The sequence below is a fragment of the Dama dama genome, chromosome 28 (assembly GCF_033118175.1).
Source record: "Dama dama isolate Ldn47 chromosome 28, ASM3311817v1, whole genome shotgun sequence".
Classification (NCBI taxonomy): domain Eukaryota; kingdom Metazoa; phylum Chordata; class Mammalia; order Artiodactyla; family Cervidae; genus Dama; species Dama dama.
Window position 1 is genome coordinate 39,552,464 of NC_083708.1, and position 23,172 is coordinate 39,575,635.

At 37.9% G+C, this 23,172-nt stretch overlaps 1 protein-coding gene across 1 annotated transcript in view; it reads left to right on the forward strand.

Moving 5' to 3' along the window:
- Nucleotides 1-23,172, forward strand: part of AK9 (adenylate kinase 9) — a 101,642-nt gene that overhangs the window by 44,848 nt on the left and 33,622 nt on the right. The window contains exons 16-26 of the mRNA XM_061131806.1: nt 1,625-1,773; nt 4,267-4,423; nt 5,346-5,460; nt 8,045-8,121; nt 10,461-10,613; nt 13,366-13,455; nt 13,912-14,112; nt 14,475-14,596; nt 18,019-18,231; nt 19,858-20,118; nt 21,746-21,870. Coding sequence (XP_060987789.1) covers nt 1,625-1,773; nt 4,267-4,423; nt 5,346-5,460; nt 8,045-8,121; nt 10,461-10,613; nt 13,366-13,455; nt 13,912-14,112; nt 14,475-14,596; nt 18,019-18,231; nt 19,858-20,118; nt 21,746-21,870 — 1,663 coding nt within the window. The remainder of the gene's footprint in view (nt 1-1,624; nt 1,774-4,266; nt 4,424-5,345; nt 5,461-8,044; nt 8,122-10,460; nt 10,614-13,365; nt 13,456-13,911; nt 14,113-14,474; nt 14,597-18,018; nt 18,232-19,857; nt 20,119-21,745; nt 21,871-23,172) is intronic.

Genomic DNA, 23,172 nt, shown 5'->3' on the forward strand with positions numbered 1-23,172 from the left:
CTTGTTCCACTGCCTTTTCTAAAACCAGCTTGAACATCTGGAAGTTCATGGTTCACGTGTTGCTGAAGCCTGGTTTGGAGAATTTTGAGCATCACTTTACTAGCGTGTGAGATGAGTGCAATTGTGTGGTAGTTTGAGCATTCTTTGGCATTACCTTTCTTTGGGACTGGAATGAAAACTGACCTTTTCCAGTCCTGTGGCCACTGCTGAGTTATTTCTCTTTAAAGAGAAAACAACAAGACTCACCCCCCCCGCCAAAATTCTTCTTGCACTTTATCTACCAGTGAAACTATCAATATAAGGGAAGTTAGGAGATATAGTGTTTTTAAATAGCTAGGCACATTGCTGACCCTAACAAAATCAACATTCTATTACTAAGGGAAAGGAGAACTGCATATTGTGTAGGCAAGTAGTATCTTCTGGCACATTTAGTATTTTTGCCTGGCTATTTCTGCTTCCTCATGTCCCCTTTCCCAGGCTACGGGAAGATCTTGGGTTCTTACCTCTGACTATCCAGGAATTGCTGGTTTTCTGTATCTCTGAGAACAGACTTCTCACTTCGTGACAGGGAGGGCAGCAGGCAGCTACTCCTCAAAAGTCCTTTTGGATTTTTTCTGGGAGAGGATCAATTAGGCTCTGGCAGGAGACCCTGGTGGATGGAGCTCAGAAAGTACTACTGAAAAGGCCGAGGTAGAAGAGTCTGGTGGAGCTGCCAACCTCATGTCCTGTTAGACACCTGGATGAATGTTTATATTACCGTGCAGCCTATAAGCCAGCTCAGCTACGTAAGAAAGCATTCAGGACACAGTGAGGCAGGAATCAAGGCTAACACCTGAAACACCAGCCTATGCCACGTATGCCTTCCATCCTCTTGCCCACCTCCTGCCCTTTTATTGTCCCATGTAGTCTCATGCATATAATTTAGGGCTTCCCTGGTGGCTCAGTGGTAAAAAACCAGTCTGCAAGTGCAGGAGACATGGGTTCAATCTCTGGTCTGGGAAGATCCCACATGCCACAGAGCTACTAAGCCTGTGCACCGCAACTATTGAACCTATGCTCTAAAGCCCGGGAGCTGCAATTAATGAGCTCACGTGCTACAACTACTGAAGCCCACATGCCCTAGAACCCATGCTCCACAACAAGAGAAGTCTTCAAAACTAGAGAAAAGTCCCCACTAGAACTCTTCCCCAACTAAAGAAAAGCCCACACAACAACAAAGATCCAGCACAGCCAAAAATAAATAATAAATGCAATTATTAATTGAAAGTATTTATTTTGTTTTCTGACTCATTCTTTAGTTGGCTGTCTTTTAACTTGACTCCTGGAAGCCTTTGGTTCCTACCTCTTCTCCCTGGTTTTCTAAGTTTTTACTCCTGCCTGACATGAGTTTTTTTCTTGCCTCATATGCTTTCATTCTGATGCACTGGCTTTAAGCCACTGTTCTACTATTTTGTGATTCCAGATTTATTTCCTCCCTGGTCTATTTCTCCCTTTTTCTGGCATGTTCAGCAGTAACACCAAGAGTGCTTCCTTAGGTTAGGTATTTACGATCATGTTCTGTTGCAAATAACATTGTCTACTAAAATTATTAATGGCATTAATTTGTTTATTTATTTTACTTTAGATGTGACAGACTATGAGATAGAAGAAGTAACTGCTGATCATCCAGAAGTTCTTTCCATAATAAATGAGACAGTAAAAATGGCAAAGGATATGAACTTTGAACAGCCACATGAAAAAATTGCTGAAATCTTAGATGAAGTTCTCCAAGAGGTAAGAAATCCAGAATCTTTATTTTTATCTCTGATTTAACAGTATCTGAGAAAATGTTAACCTGGTATATGTACAATTATTTTTGAATCCCATATGACAGTGTTGAAATCTATAGCCTTCTAATTCATGTGCATTTTACAGTAACACTGTTATTATGTAATGTACCCTAGTTGCTTATAAATTTTTCATCAATGCATCTGCATGCTTAGTCGTGTCTGACTCTTTTCGACCCTTTGAACTATAGCCCACCAGGCTCCTCTGTCTTTGGGGTTTTCCATGCAAGAATACTGGAGTGGGTTGCCATTTCCTTCTCCAGGGGATCTTCCTGACCCAGGGATTGAACCCACGTCTCTTGTGTCTCCTGCATTACAGGTGGATTCTTTACCCACTGAGCCATCAGGGAAACCCTTATCAACAGTTTTACAATATAATTTCATAGCTGTGATGTTTATTCTTCATTAACTTTTATTATCTTTAATTCAGCTTAGTTGGTTAAAAGATAACATATATTAAGCAAGTATCGAAGGTAGACTTTTCATCTATGAGCTAATTATATGTAAACCAACACAAATTTTGTTCTATAGCTAACTAATTTCATCCAACCATATTGAACATGTGTTCATGGAAGAGATAGATGGACACACCATTGATTTTCCAATCTAAGGGGAAAATAAAGCTTCAGGTCCTACGTCCTACCCATAGTAAATCAGAATACTTATGAAGACTGTATGGATCCGTTTTGTACAGAGACCTTGTGTAAGCATTCAGAGCAAAAGTTGAAGAGAACAAATCACTTTGGGTCTTTCAGTAAACTTCTTCTGTATGCCTCTGTAATTTGAAAATGATATAATTTGAAATTATGACACAGTGGGTAAAACCCTCGAGCCCCAGGCTATATCCAAGGCAAGTTGTTATTCCCCTCTGAGCTTCCCAGAGATATCTTTCAACCTCTGTATTTCTTTCAGTTGTTCTGTCATCAATTTATTCCTTTAGAAACATTCTGAACACCTGCTGTGCTAGAGCCAGGGGATATGAAGATGAATTAAACAAAACTCTTCCTGTTAAGGAGCTGTAAGTCAGGTAGGGGAGGTGACATAGAACCCAATAATTAACTACCATGTGCTCAGTGGTAGCTAGATATGTGTGTACGTGTGGTGAGAACTTTCAAGATCTACTCTCTTAGCAACTTTCAAATATACAATACAGTAATGTTAACTGTTGTACGCTATACCCTCAGTACTTATTTATCTTGTAACTGGAAGTTTGTACCTTTTGACCATGCATGTGTGCATGCTAAGTTGCTTCAGTAGTGTCCAACTCTGTGATCCTGTGGACTGTAGCCTGCCAGGCTCCTCTGTCCATGGGATTCTCTAGGCAAGAATACTGGAGTGGGTTGCCATGCCCTCCTCCAGGGGATCTTCCTGACCCAGGGATCAAACCCCCATCTCTTATGGCTCCTGCTTTGCCAGTGAATTCTTTACTGCTGAGCCACCGGGGAAGCCCTACCTTTTGACCGTTTCATCCATTTTCCCCCACCTCTTCCTCTGTCTCTGTCAGCCACCAATCTCTTCTCTGATTATATGAATTTGGTTTTTCTAGATTCCACAATAAGTGAGGTCATATAGTATTTGTCTTTCTTTAACTTATTTCACTTATACTACTTCATTATAGCTTTTCCCTCCTAATTCTCCTATGTGAAACTTTTCAAAGTGTTTAAAATTCTTTTTTTTTTCCCAAAATGCTCTTCATCCACATGGAAATTTCAAAAAGCAGGTAAATCTGCATAAGCCAAAGGGCTACACTGGTCCTCTCAAGATTTCTTTCCCTTGACTTCTAATATTCTATGACTTCCTGATTTCATACAGATTTGTTTATAACCTTCAGAATTGGTGTATTCACAGATCCACATCACTAATCTCCATATTTGTATTGAAGTTGTTATAATTGGGTGGCAGGTGGGGGATAGTTTAGCAGAACTCACAAAGCACCTGCAAGATTTGTTTTGAACCAGTTTCTTTCTACAGCTGTTAGTAAACATCTCAGGACCTCTCAGCTCTCACATTAAAGGCTAAAAATCTAAAGGGAAGTAAAGAGCATTGTCACTTAAAAAGTCAGGCTGAGCACGGACCTGGTGACTCAAAGAGTGGACCAGGAACCATTGTCACCGAGACCATGTTAGAAATACAGACTCATGGGCCCTGCCCTTGACCTTCTGAATCAGGACCTAGATTCTGTAATACTGAATAAGATATAGCAAGCAGGTTTTGTTATATTTGTTTAGCAGAGGCTTTTGCTTCTTGTTCTTAATGTACAGCTTTAGTGCTTTTGAATTGTTTCTCTTTTAAAATTAAGTGGCTCTTTTTTTTTTTTTTTTTCCTGAAAGTCAGAAGAACTCAAAAGATATTTGGTTAACATCCAGGAAAGTGATGTATCAGGGTAACGTCCTTGACTTGGGTACCTATGATGGTAATTTCAGAGTGTCATTTTTCACAGATAGTTGAAGAAAACAAGAACAGGTTTTATGGTGCCCCCAAATATGGAGGATGGATACTGGACAACTTCCCTCTTATGAAAGACCTCTGGATGGCCTTAGTCGACAAAGGAGTTCTACCTGATTTAGTCATCTGTTTATCAGACATAGAAAACAATGGTTGGTAAATACTTATCATGTCAATTCAGAGTGAAGTTTTTACTGCTGATAATATTTTTAGTTTATATTTTTATGAAATATAAAATGGAAAACTCTCTACCTTCCCTGGGTAAAACAAATACCACCCCAGCAGTCCCTTCATGACCTAGAGGTACACAAAAGGAAACATCCAACCACTGAGTAGGTGGCCACGGATGGTATGCTAGGTCACTGGTTGCTCCAGCAGGCTCTTGTCATTATTCCTTGGGGCTGAGGATTTAACAACCCTCTTCCCAGTCAGCATTATAACTTCTGAGTAAAAAATATATAAGGCTGAGGGCAAAACTATCTGTTAATCCTTTTTCCCCTCAAATGGGAAATACTAAGTACATAAAGATAGCAGAACTAAATTTTAATTATTCTGTCACTGTGTGTAAAGCTATAATAATAAAAAATTACGGCACTACCAGAAAAAAAATGACATAGACCAGTCAAACTGAATAAAGAGCCCAGAGATAAACTCACACATATATAGTCAACTAATCTTTGACAAGGGAGCCAAAAATATTGTTATTTTGCATCTTAAGGAAATATATTTGAAAAGAGAATTTCCAGAGGGGAGGCTATATTATACTATTTTATATGTTTTAGTTACTTATAGTACCTCTATAAGTACTAAAAGTACTTGTAGTTACTATAGTTAAAAGTATAGTTAAAGTAACTATAAGTTACTATAGTTTTAGTAACTTATAGTTACTTATATATACCTTTTTAAAAGGATTTAAGATGATCTCAAAAATTCTGGGCTCTATTTAGATAAATACTTAAAGGAAAATATATTTGGATATAGACAGAAATAATTTTTCATTTCTAATTTCCAAAATATATCTCACTATATTTGGTAGAGCTTCAAAATTAATATTACTCTTTATCTCTATTTCAGGAAAATATTTATATAATAGACTGTATTTAAAGAATAAACAAGAAATTGACTCTAAGATTTTAGAAAGATTATTAGATGAACTACTAAAGGAAAGAAAACAGGAAGAAGCAGCAAGGTAATCTGCCTGGGACAATAAATGAGATTAATTAACCTCTTACAACTGTTAAAAATATACTTATAATTTATATTTATAAAATGTCTTTAACATCAAAACAGGCCTACTAACAAGATCCAATTCTAATTCTAAGAAAAATAGTAATTTCACAAATATTGCCAGAATCTCTAAAGTACATAGCTGTGGATGTTTTTACAGTCCCAAATCAGACATTCTAAAGCAAATGTTTACTTTCAAAAGACTTTGCGAAAAAAATGTCCTGGTAGTCCAGGGGCTAAAACTTCGAGCTCCCAGTGTAGGGGGCCTGGGTTCGATCCTTGGTCAGGGAACTAGATCCCATATGCCTCAACTAAGAGTTTGAATCTTGCAACTAAGACCCAGTGCAGTCAAATAAATAAATATATTTTTAAAAATGAACATAGAGAAAGTATATTTTTTCTACTGTATTTATCTGTGACTTAATTTTACTAACTAGAATCCACAAGTCAAAGAAATAATATAAAAAGTGAAAATACACTTGTGTCATAAAACTAAAATTCAAAGCTTGACTAAGTTCTACATAAGGTAAAGAACAAGACTAGTTATTTATAACTGATAGGTTCAACATCAAGTGCTTATTCTTGGGTCTTCCTGATGGTTCAGTGGCTAAGACTCTGAGCTCCCAATATGGAGGATGTCAACTCAATCCCTGGTGGAGTAACTAGATCCCACATGCCACATTAAGACTTGGTGCAGCCAAATAAATAAATAAATAAAATACTTAAAAAAAAATTGGTCAGAGATGCAATGCAACTTGGTTGGAAAAGAGATAAAATTCATAGGCTTTAGAATTACATTTTTGGCCAAATATCTACAGACATGCTGATTCTACATGTTTTCCAGCATCAGTTTCCAAATGTGCTGGTCAAATGCAAGATAATTTCTTTTATCACCATTTGTCTTTGATCTACCCAAGTAGTATATGGAAGTAGCTAGAAACTGGCAGCAAAATTCTTCCTCCTCCTTGTCAGATCTTAGATTATTAGCAGCAGCAACATATAGTATCCAGGTTTTGAATGAGGAAAGCATCACAAAAGAGCCCTACCTAACTAGGATAAGTAGAAGAATTGCCAATTCACACACTACCAAGTAGGGAAGGCATGCAGAAATAATGCTCAGTAGTCTCAAAGGTCTGGGTCATGAACAAGAGAACTAAAATTACACTAAGACTTCAGTCTGGATCACAGGGTCACAGGGTTTAGAATATAGTGAGACTTAATACTTCCTATTAACAAGAAACAGGCTTTGTGGTCCAGTGGTTACGAATCTGCCTGCCAGTTCAGAGGACACCGGTTCAATCCCTGGTCTGGGAAGATTCCACATGTCTCAGGGCAACCAAGTCCATGTACCACAGCTATAGAACCCACAGTCTAGAGTCTGTGAGCTGCAACTACTGAAGCCCACACACCCTAAAGCCCATGCTCTGCAACAAGAGAAGCCACCTCAATGTGAAGCTCAAGCACCGCAACTAGAGAGTAGCCCCCTGCTTGCTGCAACTAGAAAAGAGCCCAGGTGCAGCAACAAAGACCCAGTACAGCCAAAAATAAATAAAAACAAGATACACATTGTTGGGAAGAGAGGTGTAGTAATATATCTGAAGAGAATATGTATAAAGATTTTCAAAGGAAGGGGAAAAGGACACCAAAAGAACACGGAGTATGAGAGAATGACCCACCTACAGAACAGTCTGAAGAAGACTGTCCAGAGTGGCCTACTCATGAATGGGCTCTACTCCACTTAACTGGTCCCCTGTTGGTGACTGCTTGATACAGTTTTTCGATACTGTTTTTAAAGATGCAGTCAACATTCTTATACATGTTTCTTTGTGTAATAGTATGCCAATACCTGAGGGCTAAATTCCCAGTTCTTCAACCCTAATGAAAAAACAGATTCCTTATCCCAAACCTCTTTAAATTTCATCATTACTTTGTTGGAAAGAAAATAAATTAATTTTCTGAATGCAAAGAAAATTTGCAAATTTTCAACTTATTCATACAGAAAAAAATTTAAAGTGCAAAAAATGTGAAGTAAAATTTAAAAACTATCAGAATGCCACCATCCATAGATAATTGCTATTAACAGTTTGATTCATTTTATTCTAGTCTTTTAATCTTTATTTATATACATTTTTAAAGAAAAAATTTGTATTATACATAGTTTTATATTATACCTTTTTTCACTTAACTCTATCTTGTGAACATTTCTCATTTAATCAGAGGGAAAATGATACAAATTCTCCCAGCTTAGAGTTAGACAATCCTTTATTACTTTTTCCAGGTTTCCTAATTAATAGCCAGAGTTTTTAAAAATACAACATTTTAATTTTTCTTACCAAAAAAAAAAATCCCCAAAACACACAAAAAATTCTGAAAATTAACTAGCCCCAATATGAGTAAATTAAATGTTTATGTGGTAAAGTAAAAAGTATAGTGAATATTATAAATGATTTATTCTTTATTTTTACCATTATAAGCCTTAAAATCTATGATATTGTAAGCTATTTGAATTTCCAAAGGTAACTACATTTTGGACCTTTTCATTTCAGAAAAGTCAAGGAAGAGGCATTGAGAATAGAAGAAGAAAATCGAAAGCTATTGGAAGCTCTGGCTGCAAAAGCAAAAGGCAAACACAAGATTATATGATTAATAATGTGTCATTTGATTTTGTATTGTGACTGCAAAGTTGCAGTATTTACAGAGAATTATAAACAGAGTGACCTTGTTTCCCAGGTTGCCCATTAGAGTCCAGGTTTATGCCCAGGTTCCTGAAATATTTGTTTGACTTCCTCTCCATCTCATTGTGTTCCAATTTGGATAATACATTGTATGGTCACAGCAGTAATGAATTCTCAGAAAATGGATTCCTGACACAGACACCTACTCATCCACCTTGTAAGATGGATACACAGCAGGACCAGCATGTGCAACATGTCTTTAAATTTTCTAGTAGGCACATAAAAAATAAAAAGAAACAAATGAAATTAATTACAGTCATCCCTCAATATCCATCAGGAATTGGTCCCAGGACTCCTGCAGATACCAAAAATTCATGAATTCTTAAGTCCCTTATATAAAATGGCATAGTATGTGTGTATAACCTAAACACATCGGCATATACTTTAAATCATCTCTAGATAACTTATAATGTCTAATAAAGTGTAAATGCTATGTAAATAGTTGCCAGCATGCAGCAAATTCAAATTTTGCTTTTTGGAACTATCTGAAATTTAAAAAAAAAATATTTTCAATATGTGGTTGGTTGAATCCATGGATACAGAACCTGAAGCTTCAGAAAACCAACTGTATATTTTATTTAATATGGATCGGGATGGGGAACACATGTAAATCCATGGCTGATTCATGTCAATGTATGGCAAAAACCACTACAATATTGTAAAGTAATTAGCCTCCAACTAATAAAAATAAATGAAAAAATATATATATACTATATCTAAATTATTATTTTAACATAATGCAAATTATGTTAAATTTAATTAACATTGATTAATGCATATAATCAATGCAAAAACTATTGATATATTTTTATATACACTTTTTCACACAAAGTCTCTGAAGTCCATTGTGTATTTTATACTCACTGCACATCTCTGTTTGGACTAGCCACATTTCAAGTGCTCAGTAGCCACATGTGGCTTGTGGCTATGTAACGGAGAGTGTAGGAATAGCCATTCCCTATTAAATGGACTGTGGAAAATTCTGAAAGAGATGGGAATACCAGACCACCTGACCTGCCTCTTGAGAAACCTGTGTGCAGGTCAGGAAGCAATAGTTAGAACTGGACGTGGAACAACAGACTGGTTCCAAATAGGAAATGGAGTACATCAAGGCTGTATATTGTCACCCTACTTATTTAACTTGTATGCAGAGTACATCATGAGAAACGCTGGGCTGGAGGAAGCACAAGCTGGAATTAAGATTGCCGGCAGAAATATCAATAACCTCAGATATGCAGATGACACCACCCTTATGGCAGAAAGTGAAGAACTAAAGAGCCTCTTGATGAAAGTGAAAGAGGAGAGTGAAAAAGTTGGCTTAAAGCTCAACATTCAGAAAACTAAGATTATGGCATCTGGTCCCATCACTTCATGGGAAATAGATGGGGAAACAGTGGAAATAGTGTCAGACTTTATTTCTGGGGCTCTAAAATCACTGCAGATGGTGATTGCAGCCATGAAATTAAAAGACGCTTACTCCTTGGAAGGAAAGTTATGACCAACCTAGACAGCATATTAAAAAGCAGAGACATTACTTTGTCAACAAAGGTCCATCTAGTCAAGGCTATGGTTTTTCCAGTGGTCATGTATGGATGTGAGAGTTGGACTGTGAAGAAAGCTGAGCGCCAAAGAATTGATGCTTTTGAACTGTGGTGTTGGAGAAGACTCTTGAGAGTCCCTTGGACTGCAAGGAGATCCAACCAGTCCATCCTAAAGGAGATCAGTCCTGGGTGTTCATTGGAAGGACTGATGTTGAAGCTGAAACTCCAATACTTTGGCCACCTGATTTGAAGAGTTGACTCATTTGAAAAGACCCTGATGCTGGGAGGGATTGGGGGCAGGAGGAGAAGGGGACAACAGAGGATGAGATAGCTGGATGGACATGTGTTTGAGTAAACTCCGGGAGTCGGTGATAGACAGGGAGGCCTGGTGTGCTGCGATTCACGGGGTCGCAAAGAGACATGACTGAGCGACTGAACTGAACTGACTGACTGATTAAATGGATATTTGGGCTGTTTCCTGTCTTTTGCTTTTATAATATTTGTGACTGCTGTATGCTATGGCATATATTTGGGAATATATCTTATATTGTATTTTAATAGATATAACATATAGAGACTGTATCTATCTTTTTCATTAAGCATCATGCTCCAGGGGTTGTTCCCAATTAAATATCTGCTGAATGAAACTAAATAATTTATTTCCTCTCATTTTTTTCTAACAGTAGAAGAAGATGAAGCCGAGGCTTTTGAGGATATTGAAGGTGAGGAGTCTGAACTTCACGAAGGGTCTGAGGCCCCTGAGGTTGCTGAGGAGACCAGGGGGGTCTTACACGAGGAGTCTGACATTTTTGAAGTCCCAGAAACAGAACACGAATCAGGTTAGACTTTTATTAAAGAGTGTGTCCTTAATTCCACTGCTGCCTATGGGCATGTTTGTGTGCATGTGTGTGTGTGTGTGTGTATGTGTGTTGATGTGGTATAAAGTGGAAGCAGGCTGAGATTGCAGAGATGTGCCCCCAGAGAGCAGCAGGTGGCTAAAAGTATGGTAGGAAAGCTGAGTGCTCTGCCCTGGTGCTGGCACTCTTGTCAGGGTCTGCTATATAATTTGGGGGGGGCACAATGTTCAAAAATCAGGAAAAAAGACTCATTAAAAGTACAAGAATATGAAGCTCTTTCTTTCCTTCCTTGGTCTCTCTTAACTTGTCATAGTACTTTATGTTTGCTGTTTAAAGTCATTCTAAGTAAAGAAAAATTAAAATTTTAAGTTCTTAAGCATGAATTTTACCATTCATCTCTATGTTGCCCCAATGCCACTTTTAAATACAAGCCTAAGAAAGGATGTGATGAGGTTCCATGGTCATTCATGCCTCTTTAAATGCCATTACCTTCATTCTGCATCTGGAGCAAGTTCTAATTTGAAGGGGAACCATGGTCAGGCCTGTCAGCATCTTCCCATCCCCAAAATCACTAAGTCACACTTATTCCCACACATTGTGGGTCCTCTTAGAATTCTGTGCTCATGATGGGGTATCAGGAACGCTCATGGGAATGAGATGGCAAAGAATGGCAGACAGATCACGCGTATCTCTGCTCACAGGTGTGCCCTATTGTCCCGCTGGAGTCCCTTTGGATTTTGCTTACAAAACTCGACTCAAAGATCAAAATGACAACCAAAGTGCTTTAAAGTATGGGGCCATTCTGGGCAAGAGTTACAGGACACCCGCACCACTTATATACCCATGAAGCCAGCCCTCCTCAAATGTCCAGTCTGGTGGGTTGGGACAGGGCAAGAAGGAGTCAATAAGGCAACAAAAGTCACTCTCAGGACTGGAGAGTGGACTTAAGCAGCAAGATTCGGCACTTCACCATGGTGGAAGCGAGGCTCATAAATACCTTGAGGCACAATTAGTATTGAATTACTCCCTCTTCTCTTGAGTATTAAACATTATAGATTCTATAGAAAGAGGACCCAACTATTATCTTAGCTAACTTGCAGGACAGTTTTCACAGTTTTACGGAATGGCTATATATAGATTTTTAAAATATATATGTGTGTGTATGTGAGACACACAAAACTTGTGTCTCAGAACTAGGAAAGACTAAGGGGAGAGAAGAAAGATAATTAGTCCTTCCTTCCCTGAAACTATCTACACAAGATCTGTACGTGAATCCTGTCTTTTATTATCCAGAAAAGCAGTTGTTGATCTGTATCTTCAACAGTGCTATTAATTGAGATTCTCCTTAGTTTCACCACACCTACACCCACAACTGAGACTTTGGCCACTTTGTGGTCTTTTGGAATATCTTTACGGGTATCTCAAGAAATTAAAAGAATGCTCAGGCATTTTTGATGCCATGCACAGAAGTTTGAATGATATTTAACAACAGTTATCAGAACTGTATGTATCAATTATTATTCCGGTCAATGTCCTTTTGTGTATTTAAGAATATTCTTCATTTTCTGCCTTATTTTATTGTGTATTTTTATGCCACCCTGGAACTGAGTAGTGGGTTCGTGTGCTTGCAGTGTAGAAAACTAAACTCTGACCGCAGATGTCTGCAGCAAAGTAAGGGCTTAGCAGTAGGATGCCAAGCAAGGGAGTGGGAGACAAGCCTGAGATCCACTCCAATTTGGTCTTTGAGTTGGGGGGACTTAAGGAGGAGAGGGCTTCCCAGGTGGCACTAGTAGTAAAAAACTCACCTGTCAATGCAAAGGATGTAAGAGACATGGGTTCGATCCCTGGGTCAGGAAGATCCCCTGGAGGAGGGCGTGGCAACCCACTCCAGTATTCTTGCCTGGAGAATCCCACGGACAGAGGAGCCTGGTGGGCTGCAGTCCATAGGGCTGCAAAGAGTTGGACACGAAGGAAGCAACTTAGCTCATGCACAAAGGGGAAGAGCAAAGAATCTGCAGTTAATCATCATCCTGTGACATTTCTTTATCATTGTTTTGGGAGTCAGGATGCCTACAGTTTATGAATCTTTTTATGAGTATCTGGTGATTCATGATCCAGGGATCTCTTAGCTCATCTTGCCCTGGAGAAACAACCTGAGTATGTACATTAATGGTGTTATCTGATTCTGGTTGATTAGTGTTCACCTAGCACAGAAATGAGGTCAGAGGGGACAAGAAAGGGAATAATGTTTTGAATAAAGAGATTAATCAAAAACTCAGCAGGGGAACTCGGTTTTAGGGGAAATCAGTACTTTACCTGATTGGAAAAGGCACCGGAGACCCACTCCAGTACTCTTGCCTCGACAATCCCATGGACGGATGAGCCTGGTAGGCTGCGGTCCATGGAGTCGCTAAGAGTTGGACATGACTGAGTGACTTCACTTTCACTTTTCACTTTCATGCATTGGGGAAGGAAATGGCAACCCACTCCAGTGTTCTTGCCTGGAGAATCCCAGGGACGGAGGAGCCTAGTGGGCTGCCGTCTATGGGGTCGCACAGAGTCAGATACGACTGACGCGACTTAGCAGCAGCGGTACTCTACCTAATGAGAACTGTATTATCAATTTGACATAGTATATACAATTTAAACTTTCAAAATTTTCTTTGTGCCAAAATTTTCATAAAGGAATAATGTTTTTAAAACTGGAACACTAACTATTAGATATTTTTTTAAGTATCTGAGCCTCCTGAGGATGCTACAGTTGGAGCAGAATTTCCAAAAGGATCCAGAGAGGGCCTGGAAACTAAAGAATTACCTGAAACAGGTTAGATTATAAAATAAAAGTAGTGCATAGAAGTGCTTTTCATATTCTCTTACAATTTTAGGCATAAAACCAATTTCCTCCTTATTTCTTTCTATGCCAGTTCTATGCGGGTTGATGTGTGTTATATTTATCTAACTTATGTTAAAAGTGTATCTAGCCAACTTATAACAGTTTTTCAACAAATTTTATGTTCTACTTTTATTAACAAAGTTGCCATATGAAATTCATGTTATTTATCTAAATAATTTGGATTTTATTTACAAGTAACAATTCATCTACAGCCAAAACAATGAACAAAGCATAGTTGAAATATGAATTTATAAATGCATATTATTGCTTAGAACTCTAAGTTTATTTCTTTCAAATGTTTAAAAAGTATTATAAATTATTTTGGCAATATAGCTAAAGATATATGCTTCAAGGCTCTTTTTTCTTTCTTTAACCTTTACTCCAAAGTTCTACTACCTGCATTTCCAGAAGATGGTTATCCTGATGTTCCTGAAATGGATTCAATTAAAGAGAATGTCAGCTCTTTCTACGCTGCCTGGAAACAGGTGGAAACAGCTATCAGTGACTCTTTTATTCAAATTTTAAACCTGGAGATTGCTGGCAAAACTCCAGAGGAACTACTTCAAAAAGTCGTTGAAATTATGGAAAGTAAGGGCTGCAGTAATCATAACACTTATTGTCATGAGCAAGCCATATTATGAAAAGTACTGTGAAAGTTTAAAGCCTATGGTTTATGAAGTAAAACATTCAGGATACCCAGGGATGATATTTAAAATATTTAACAACTGTCCTAGAACACACATCAGATTAGCCATGAGACACACAGCACTGGCCAAACTGGCCACTCGTCACGTAAAGAATTTGTAAAGGCCTATTTGCCTACACATGTAAGCTAAGAGACCAGCCCTATAGTTAATTTTCTTAATCTTGCTACTGTAATATGTTCATATGCTTTTATCCTAAAAATGTCTTCCCAACTGTTTGTTTGTTTGTTTGTTTGTTTTTGAAAGAACCCTTTCACCATGCTGGTTGGGAGTTAACCATGGAAGATTATGATGAAGAAACAGAAGACTATCAGGCTGAAGCTGATGTCGATGAGGAGCTAGAAGAGGAAGAAGAGGAAGAGGAAGAGGTGGGAGGCTTTTCTCCTGCTCACTGCCCGTGGTCACATCACTGAAAGTGCACATATCCAGAGTGGTAACTGGCACTTCTAGACTTCAAGAAAACAAGCAGGGATCTTCAGATTTGTAAACATTTTCAACACATTTTGCCTCCACTCAGCTTCATTTGACCTCTGAAATGCCAGAGCTACTTAGACAGTATGTTACACCCATGAAAAAAGGAGAGAGAGTGGAAAAAAATCTATACGTATTAGAGATAGAAATATTTTATACATTTAACAGAAGTGGGTGTTTATGTAAAATACAACAGTGGCATCTTTAAAGGGCTGCTGGCATGAAAACGAGTGGATTTCTCAAAGAGGAACAACTCATTTTAGGCACCAATCTACTCCCTTGGCACCACAATTCTGATAACTATTTTCAAGTGATAGCCTCCTAGTTAAGGCATCTGTCAATAATAAAATAGGGAGTGATTCTTTTAATTCTGGTCTTTATCAATAAAGCAAAATAATAGGTTAGATAAACACTCATTTGTAATTAACTTGTTGCTTGACTTAAATCCAAATATGTGTGTGTCAAACAAAAAATGTTATGCAGTGTGATTCTGCTAATAGCTTTTGATACATTATCCTAAGAAAATGCTGAGACTCTCAGGGTGGTTAAAGGGTGTGGGTTTTGTCCCAATAATGTTCAGACTCTCTTTTTTCAGTCAACCTTCTCCTGCCATTCTTCCGTGACCTGCTGTGGTCTGCAAGAGCATGGTGTCTTTCTTGTACCTGCAGACAGTTCTCAAGCTGTCTGTAATGTTCAAAATTTAAATTTTTAAGTATGGTCTTATTGATAATATAGATAATTTTCTATAGATGTTATCTATAGATAATATAATAATTGTCCTCACTTTTACTCTTCCTAATTTACCATCCCTTCTTCCAGTGTGTGTTAGGCTTCCTGAGAGGGGTGGTTGTCTTCTTTCTTTCTTTTATTTTCTTTTTTTGGCTCAGTGGAGTTCAGAACTCTTGCTGGAGTGCTTTAGGTGACAACATTCTCAAAATGTATGAAGGGCAAACTGGTTTTTCTCCTCAGCATTCAGGAGTATAGTGCCAGATAGGCCACCTATTCGTTGCTGAGGCCTGAGACAAGCCCAGTTACCTGAATTCCTCATACTTGCGCAGATGCAGGGTCAGGGAAGACTCCTCCCACCCATATACCTCCTTCTCGGTCTCTTGCAGGCCCCAGAGACCACAAAGGGTGGTAGTTGCTGATGCTAACACTCCCCAGGAAATCCACAGATTTCTACACGAAAAATTCCTCCTAAGACTTGCCATCTCAATGCTCTGGTCCCTCTGATGCTTATCTCCAGATACTCATCCAGTCCATAGTGGTAAAGAGTGTTGTATGGTTGTCTGCCCTCAGACGTCTACAGAGGCCAACCACCGCCTGCTCTAGCAGTTAACACAGAGGAGGTGGTAGAGAAAGGAGGAGAGTCTTTAGAGCACCATTTTCCCAGAATCCCTTGCTCCAAGACCCCCCGCCCCCAACCCTTACCACTATTACACACATACCTCACATTTTTTTAACTGAAATTCAAATGTAACTGGTGAGCCTTCACTTTTTATTTTCTAAAAGTCTGGCAACCTTACTTTAAGTGCATTTATTGAAAAACAAGAAAGACTAGAGAAATTAATTAGGCATTCAAGTCAAGAACCTAGAGAAAAAGAGCATAGCACAATAGACCAAATAAAGTAAAAAGAAGGAAATTAAAGGCAAAAATTAATGAAATAGGGAAAAAAGACCAAATAAAAGCAGTAGGCCTACCTTCAAAAAAAAATGAAAAATTGGTTTACTGACAAGAGCAATAAAATAAACCTCTGGCAAGTAAAATGAGGTAAAAAGAAGGAGGAGTAAATAACATTTGAAACAGAAATCAGATTGTGAAAGAGGTTCATTTTAAATTACAACTTTATACTAACAAATTTTAAAGTCAAAATGAAAAGCAGTTTCAAAATACAAATTACTAAAGTATGCTTAAGATGAAAGATAAAAGCTGGACAAACAAAAATAACTGTAGGGAGTTATAGAGCTTTTCTTGTTGGTTAGATAAGTCTTATGTTATAAATCTTCCATAGCATAGAAAAATTTCAATACTTTCCAGCTCATTTTGAAGCTTGCATAACCCTGACACAAAAATTGAATGAGTGACACAAGAAAAGTAGAGATTAGTTTTACACATTTACAGAAAGTTGTCTTTTACATCTTGTTTGGGGGGAGAAAAAGTGTGTTGTACAATAGTCATGCAAAGTATTATTTCATTGTTATCTTAAAAAATAATGCATTTGTGCCTAAATTTGTGTCTTTGTATATACATGTGTAAGCTATACTGAGAAAAATGAGTCTGAAAAGATACACATAAAATGATTAAGTGTTAAGACAGTACTGGAAGGGAAAGGTGAGAGGAAATGGTCACTCTTCATGCATTGTGGTTACGTTTTGAATATTTTTACAGCAAGCATGCATTGTACAACACAGAAAATTATTTTTAAAATATACTTTACTTTAAATATAGGGCTTCCCTCATAGCTCAGTTGGTAAAGAATGTGCCTACAATGCAGGAGACCCCAGTTCGATTCCTGGGTTGGGAAGATCCCCTGGAGAAGGGCTAGGTTACCCACTCCAGTATTCCTGGGCTTCTCTTATGGCTCAGCTGGTAAAGAATCTGCCTGCAATACAGGAGACCTGGGTTTGATCTGGGTTTGATCCCTGGGTTGGTAAGATCCCCTGGAGAAGGGAAAGGCTACCCACTCCAGTATTCTGGCCTGGAAAATTCCATGGGCCATCCATGGGGTTGCAAAGAGTCGGACACAACTGGACATCTTTCACTTTCACTTACTTTAAATACATTGCAGGAGTCCCTAGGGGACTTTACACATGGTTTCATCATCTATTGCATTTCCAATGGAACAGAACAAATTTTTTCCAAATTATTTGATTACATATCCGCTAAGTAGGAAACAAAGCAAATCCTGAGACATCTCCCATTTTTATTTTCAATGAATAAGAAGTTGTGACCCTGACTCAGCTTTTACTTCTTGGAAATAATTTTATTTTAGAAACTGACTTTACAGTGACCCTGCATCCACACATTATGGGGGTTTTTATTACACACTTGTCTATAGAGGGCTCGAACACTGTCATTCTCAGTGCTGCTTCATTTTCTTTATAAAATAAAGACACTTGGGATTTGAACTCGAGGAATATAAGAAACCGATTTTTTGATGAATTCAAATAGTACAAGAACTGGTCTCTTGTGGATTGTTTTAAAGGGATATTGTTATGGATTAAATACTATTCAAAGATGCATTTTTATAATTCCCTCTTTAGTATTATGAGAACAGTGCATTAGTAGTGTTCTTCAAACTCTGAATGATATTTCTAGAATGAAGATATAATTAAGGAGAAGAGAAGGCATTTGGGAGATACAAAGCACTTCTGTCCAGTGGCTCTCAAAGAAAACTTCGTCCTACAACCAGGCACCCCAGAAGAAGCAGCTAAATATCGAGAAAAGATCTATTACTTTTCAAGTCCTGAGGCTAAAGAAAAGTTTTTGGAGCAACCTGAGGAGTATGTGGCTCATGATGAACCATTAAAGGTGAAAACAATATTCCTATCCTGACAACTGGTCCTGCATCCTTGTTTAGAGACTTGTTACCAGTCTCCACCATTTTACTCAATGGTGAAGTCACCAATATAATAAAAGTATGGTGGCAATATCTAGGTTTTAAGAACAACTTTTTGGAATATAACATAATCTAGTTATCTATTTGATATCTTCAGTAATGCCTTACATCAAACCAACACATATTTTTTTAGCTGAAGTATTTAATGGGAAGTCACAGTTGAATTTATCGCTTGTAATTTTATTGGATTTATTTTATTGCCTAATCATTTTGATGTACCATTTTAACATCTAATTTCTTGTTAGACTTTTTCCCCACAATATTGTGATTTTGCCATTGTGGATATGAAATAGTACTTAGGAAATCTTTGGGCATATCATCCTTTCTTTCTCTTAATTATTTTATTAGTATAATTCCCTTGGGATTACAAAATCAAAATTATAAATCATAGTATATTGTCGTGGGGCTTCCCTGGTGTCTCAGCAGTAAAGAATCTGCCTGCCAGTACAGGAGAGGTGGGTTCGATCCCTTTGTATGGAAGATGCCCTGGAGAATGAAATGACAACCCACTCCAGTATTCTTGAAAATTCCATGGACAGAGGAGCCTAACAGGCTACAGACCATGGGGTTGCAAAGAGGTGGGCATGACTCAGCCACTAAAGAACATATTGTCAGGACCTTCAATAATACTGATGCCTTGCTAAACAGAACATGTAAAACACAATTTAAACTCTTCCAGATAATTTGGACCATTTTCATGGCTATTGCATGCACCTTTAAACTCTTCTCTGAACATTTCCTTCACAAGGACAAAAGGTGATGAGGCTGTGCTTGCTTCCCTCTGCTGCTCAAAATCCATTACTGCCAGCCCCTTTGAGGCTCATTCCATCCAAATATATCACCATCTCCCACTCCTGCTGTCACCTATAAATATCAGAGTCATTGCCCCACATTTACGAAAGATTTATCTGCTCCTTCATCCCAAACCTCATCATTGTTCTTGACCAGCTTGAGCATCAGTGGACAGTCCATACACCTGGATCTCTGTGGATTCTCTGGTTTGGGGGCTTCCCTATCTCCCATGGACAGAGGAGCCTGGTGGACTACAGTCCACACAGGTCGCAAAGAGTCAGACTTGACTGAGTGACTAACACTTTTACTACTTTCACTTTATCTCCAATACAGAGATTACAGATTTAATGAAGGCACCTCTAACATTCCTGTATCAGTGGGCTTTTTGTTTGGTAGAGAGGTTTTGGTGGTGGCGGCGGTGTTTTTATCGTACTAAGAAAATGTCTTTGCATTCTTCCATAATTAAAACTTTTTAAAAGAAACAAAATTAATTTTATTTTATTCAATGCCTTTTGGCACTGGATCTCAAGATGCTCTGTATTTGTTGATGCTCCCTAGGATCATGGTTGATGCCATGAATCATGTTAATTGGTATCCTAATGTCAAAACATCCTTGAGTTTGTGAAGTAATAATTCAGTCTTAGGGAGAGCAGTTAATAAGCCTTAGGTTTTCTAAATTCTTAAAGCTGCTTCTTCTTCACTGTCCCTCTCCTCTACTCCCATCCTTGATTTATCCCCTATTTCAGGCTCCACCATTAAGAGTATGCCTTCTCGGCCCCCATGGCTCTGGCAAAACTGTCTGTGGAAGACAGCTGGCAGAAAAATTGGGCATTTTTCATATTCAGTTTGAAGAATTTCTTCAAGAAAAACTAATGCTCAAAACTGAAAAGAAAGTTGGACCTGAATTTGAGGACGATTCTGAGGATGAACAACTTGTAAAACAAGAACTTGAAGAGCTTGCAATTAAGGCCAATGTTACAATTGAGGAAGAAAATACAAAGAAGCTGGTAGGAATATTAATACTTTCTTTGCAGATAATTGTGCTCACTGGTGTTACTTTGAGAGAGTAGAATATAAGTAGTATAAAACTCCATATATAAAATTTCAAAGAAGTAAAATAAAAAATAGCCCATAAAAGTAATAAGAGTCATCTTCTCAATATGTTAAATACAGATCTTGCTACTCATCTAGAATATAGAGTACTGAGTTTTACATGACTCCAGTGAAAAACAGAAAAGCTTTCCCTGACAAGAGTGTTGTATAGCATTTATTTGGGGCTGTTATTTGATGGACTACCCAGATGGTTCAGTGATAAAGAATCTGCCAATGCATGAGATGCAGGTTCAATCCCTGCATCAGGAAGATTTTCCTGGAGAAGAAAATGATAACCAACCCCAGTATTCTTGCCTAAGAAATCCCATGGACAGAGGAGCCTGGTGGACTAAAGTCCATGGAGTCGCAGAGTCCAACACGACTTAGTGACTAAACAACAATATTATTTGAGATGTCTGCTCTAGATGATAAGATTTCTGTTATTGTGTTCTGTTTTCTATTTACTAATAATACTATAAAAAAATCTGCCCCCACACCAGTAGAGATCTCAAAATATTAATTTCTAATAATCCCTCATAAGAAAGTTTGTATGTATCTTTTTGTTGTTCTTCAGCACTCGGTCGTGTCTGACTCTTTGCAGCCTCATGGACTGCAGCATACCAGGCTTCCCTGTCCTTCACCATCTCTCGGAGTTTGCTCAAACTCATGTCCATTGAGTCGTTGATGCCATCCAACCATTTCATCATCTGTCACCCCTTCTCCTCCTGACCTCAATGTATCTCTTAGGTGGTTTCTATCTGGGCGTATAGAGAAAGTTCATTATTTTAACTCACCTTTTAACCATTTCTGATATATCTGAACCCTTTTTTTCCAAATGATCTTCTATAAATGGACACAGGTACAGACTATATTAGATGACTGCCTGCCTGGTCCATTCTCTAATCAGGATGTAGAATGAGTAGTTATAAAATAGGTGACAAAAATCAGTTAAGCTTTATAGGTGTGCGATATAGACTGATCTTGGTTTTAGTAAAAATGATGAGACAATCAAAATTAGTCATGCTACTTACTAGTAGCTCCTCTTAGCAATAATAAATATAATTTCATATCCATCCTAAAGGAAATCAGTCCTGAATATTCATTAAAGGACTGATGCTGAAGCTGAAACTGCAATACTTTGGCCACTTGATCCAAAGAACCGACTCATTGGAAAAGACTCAGATGATGGGAAAGATTGAAGGCAGAAGGAGAAGGGGACGACAAAGGATGAGATGGTTGGATGACATCACCGGCTCAACAGACATGAGTTTAAGTAAACTCCAGGAGTTGGTGATGGACAAGGAGGCCTGACATGCTGCAGTCCATGGAGTCGCAAAGAGTAGGACATGACTGAGCAAATGAATTGAACTGAACTGATATTAAATATTAGTTTAAAGAAAAGAACTCAGATTTTTAAATGATTACAAACAACAGTATAAATAATGACCTGAGAAAAACAGGTCTTATATTAACTATGTAACATATTACTATTTATTAATATAGAATTTTAAGTTTTGTTTGTTTTATAATTTTTGTTTGTAGCCTCAGGAAGTGCAACTTACAGACGAAGAAGAAGCAATCAGATTAAACCTAACAGAAAATGAGCCATTGCCTCCTGAAATCCTTGAAGCAATTCTTTCTGAGTGGTGGTTTAAGGAACCGATATGGTATCTTAATTTATATAGACTTTTATACACTTATTGACTCTCATTTGCTTTATTCTTAAAAGTTAAAAATGTAATCCAACATAGGTTAAGAATTTTCTCCTTTACTCCAATGTAAACTAGTGATTCCACCCATTAAAAATATCTAGGAGGTTATTTTTAAAATACTGATGCCAGAGACTCCAAACAATTGAATTAAAATTTGAGGTGCAAGGTTGGGACCTAGGCATTGGAGCCTCCCAGGGGATTCTAATGTGTAGTCGTGACTGTGTGTGTGTGCTTAGTCACTCGGTCATGTCTGACTCTTTGCAACCCTATGGACTGTAGCCCATCAGGCTTCTCTGTCCATGGGATTCTCCAGGCAAGAATACTGGAGTGGGTAGTCATTTCCTTCTTCTGGGGATCTTCCCAAGACCCCTGACCAGGGATCGATCCCAAGACCGGGGATTGAATCCAGGTCTCCTGCATTGCAGGTAGATTCTTTGCCATCTGAGCCACCAGGGAAGCTCAGTCATGATTAGGAAATACATGCTTAATACATGTATTAAGCATACATCTTGATAAAAAGATTACTGCTAATCACGAAGAACAAATATCCCAAGTTAATGATTTTAGTGCTTTTCTACGTATGGGAAAATGCAAGAATCTGGGGTCATTGAAATCCTTCCTGAGATATGCAGTCTACTATCTAGGGGCCCATTTATCCAATTGACAGAATGCCTCACCCTATTTTTTTCATTCTGAATTCTTCTCAGGGTACATTGTCAGTAGGTGACTGCAGTGGGTTGTGATTTAACCCCCATATTACTGGTTGGCGAGCAACATTCTTTTTTTATGCTGTGTTTATTGTTCACATCACTTAATAACTGTCCATAGTCTTATACCTTTACCAAAAGCCAGGAACAACTTGACCCCAGACAGAACAAATTTAAGAGTTACAGGTCACCAGAATGTAAAACTTTGCCTCAATTTCCTAAACACAATCTCTTACCTTGATATCCACCAGAAGAAAGTGAAATGATATTTACAGTACTGCTAATAGCAAACACATATATGGAACTGACTGTGTGTAAGATACTGTTCTTCTATTTTTATTCATATTAATTTCCTTGATCCTTATAACTACCCTATGGGTCAGGAACTTTTGTTTTCTCATTTTGGAGATAAGGAAACTATATCAATGAGAATTAAAAAAACCTAGCAGGTCCCAGTGCTCCTCTGGTCATTCTTTTACTTAGTTCCTGACATAACTGAGTAAGTTAGATTATTAGTCACTTTAATTTTAATTTCTTATTACCTAAATTA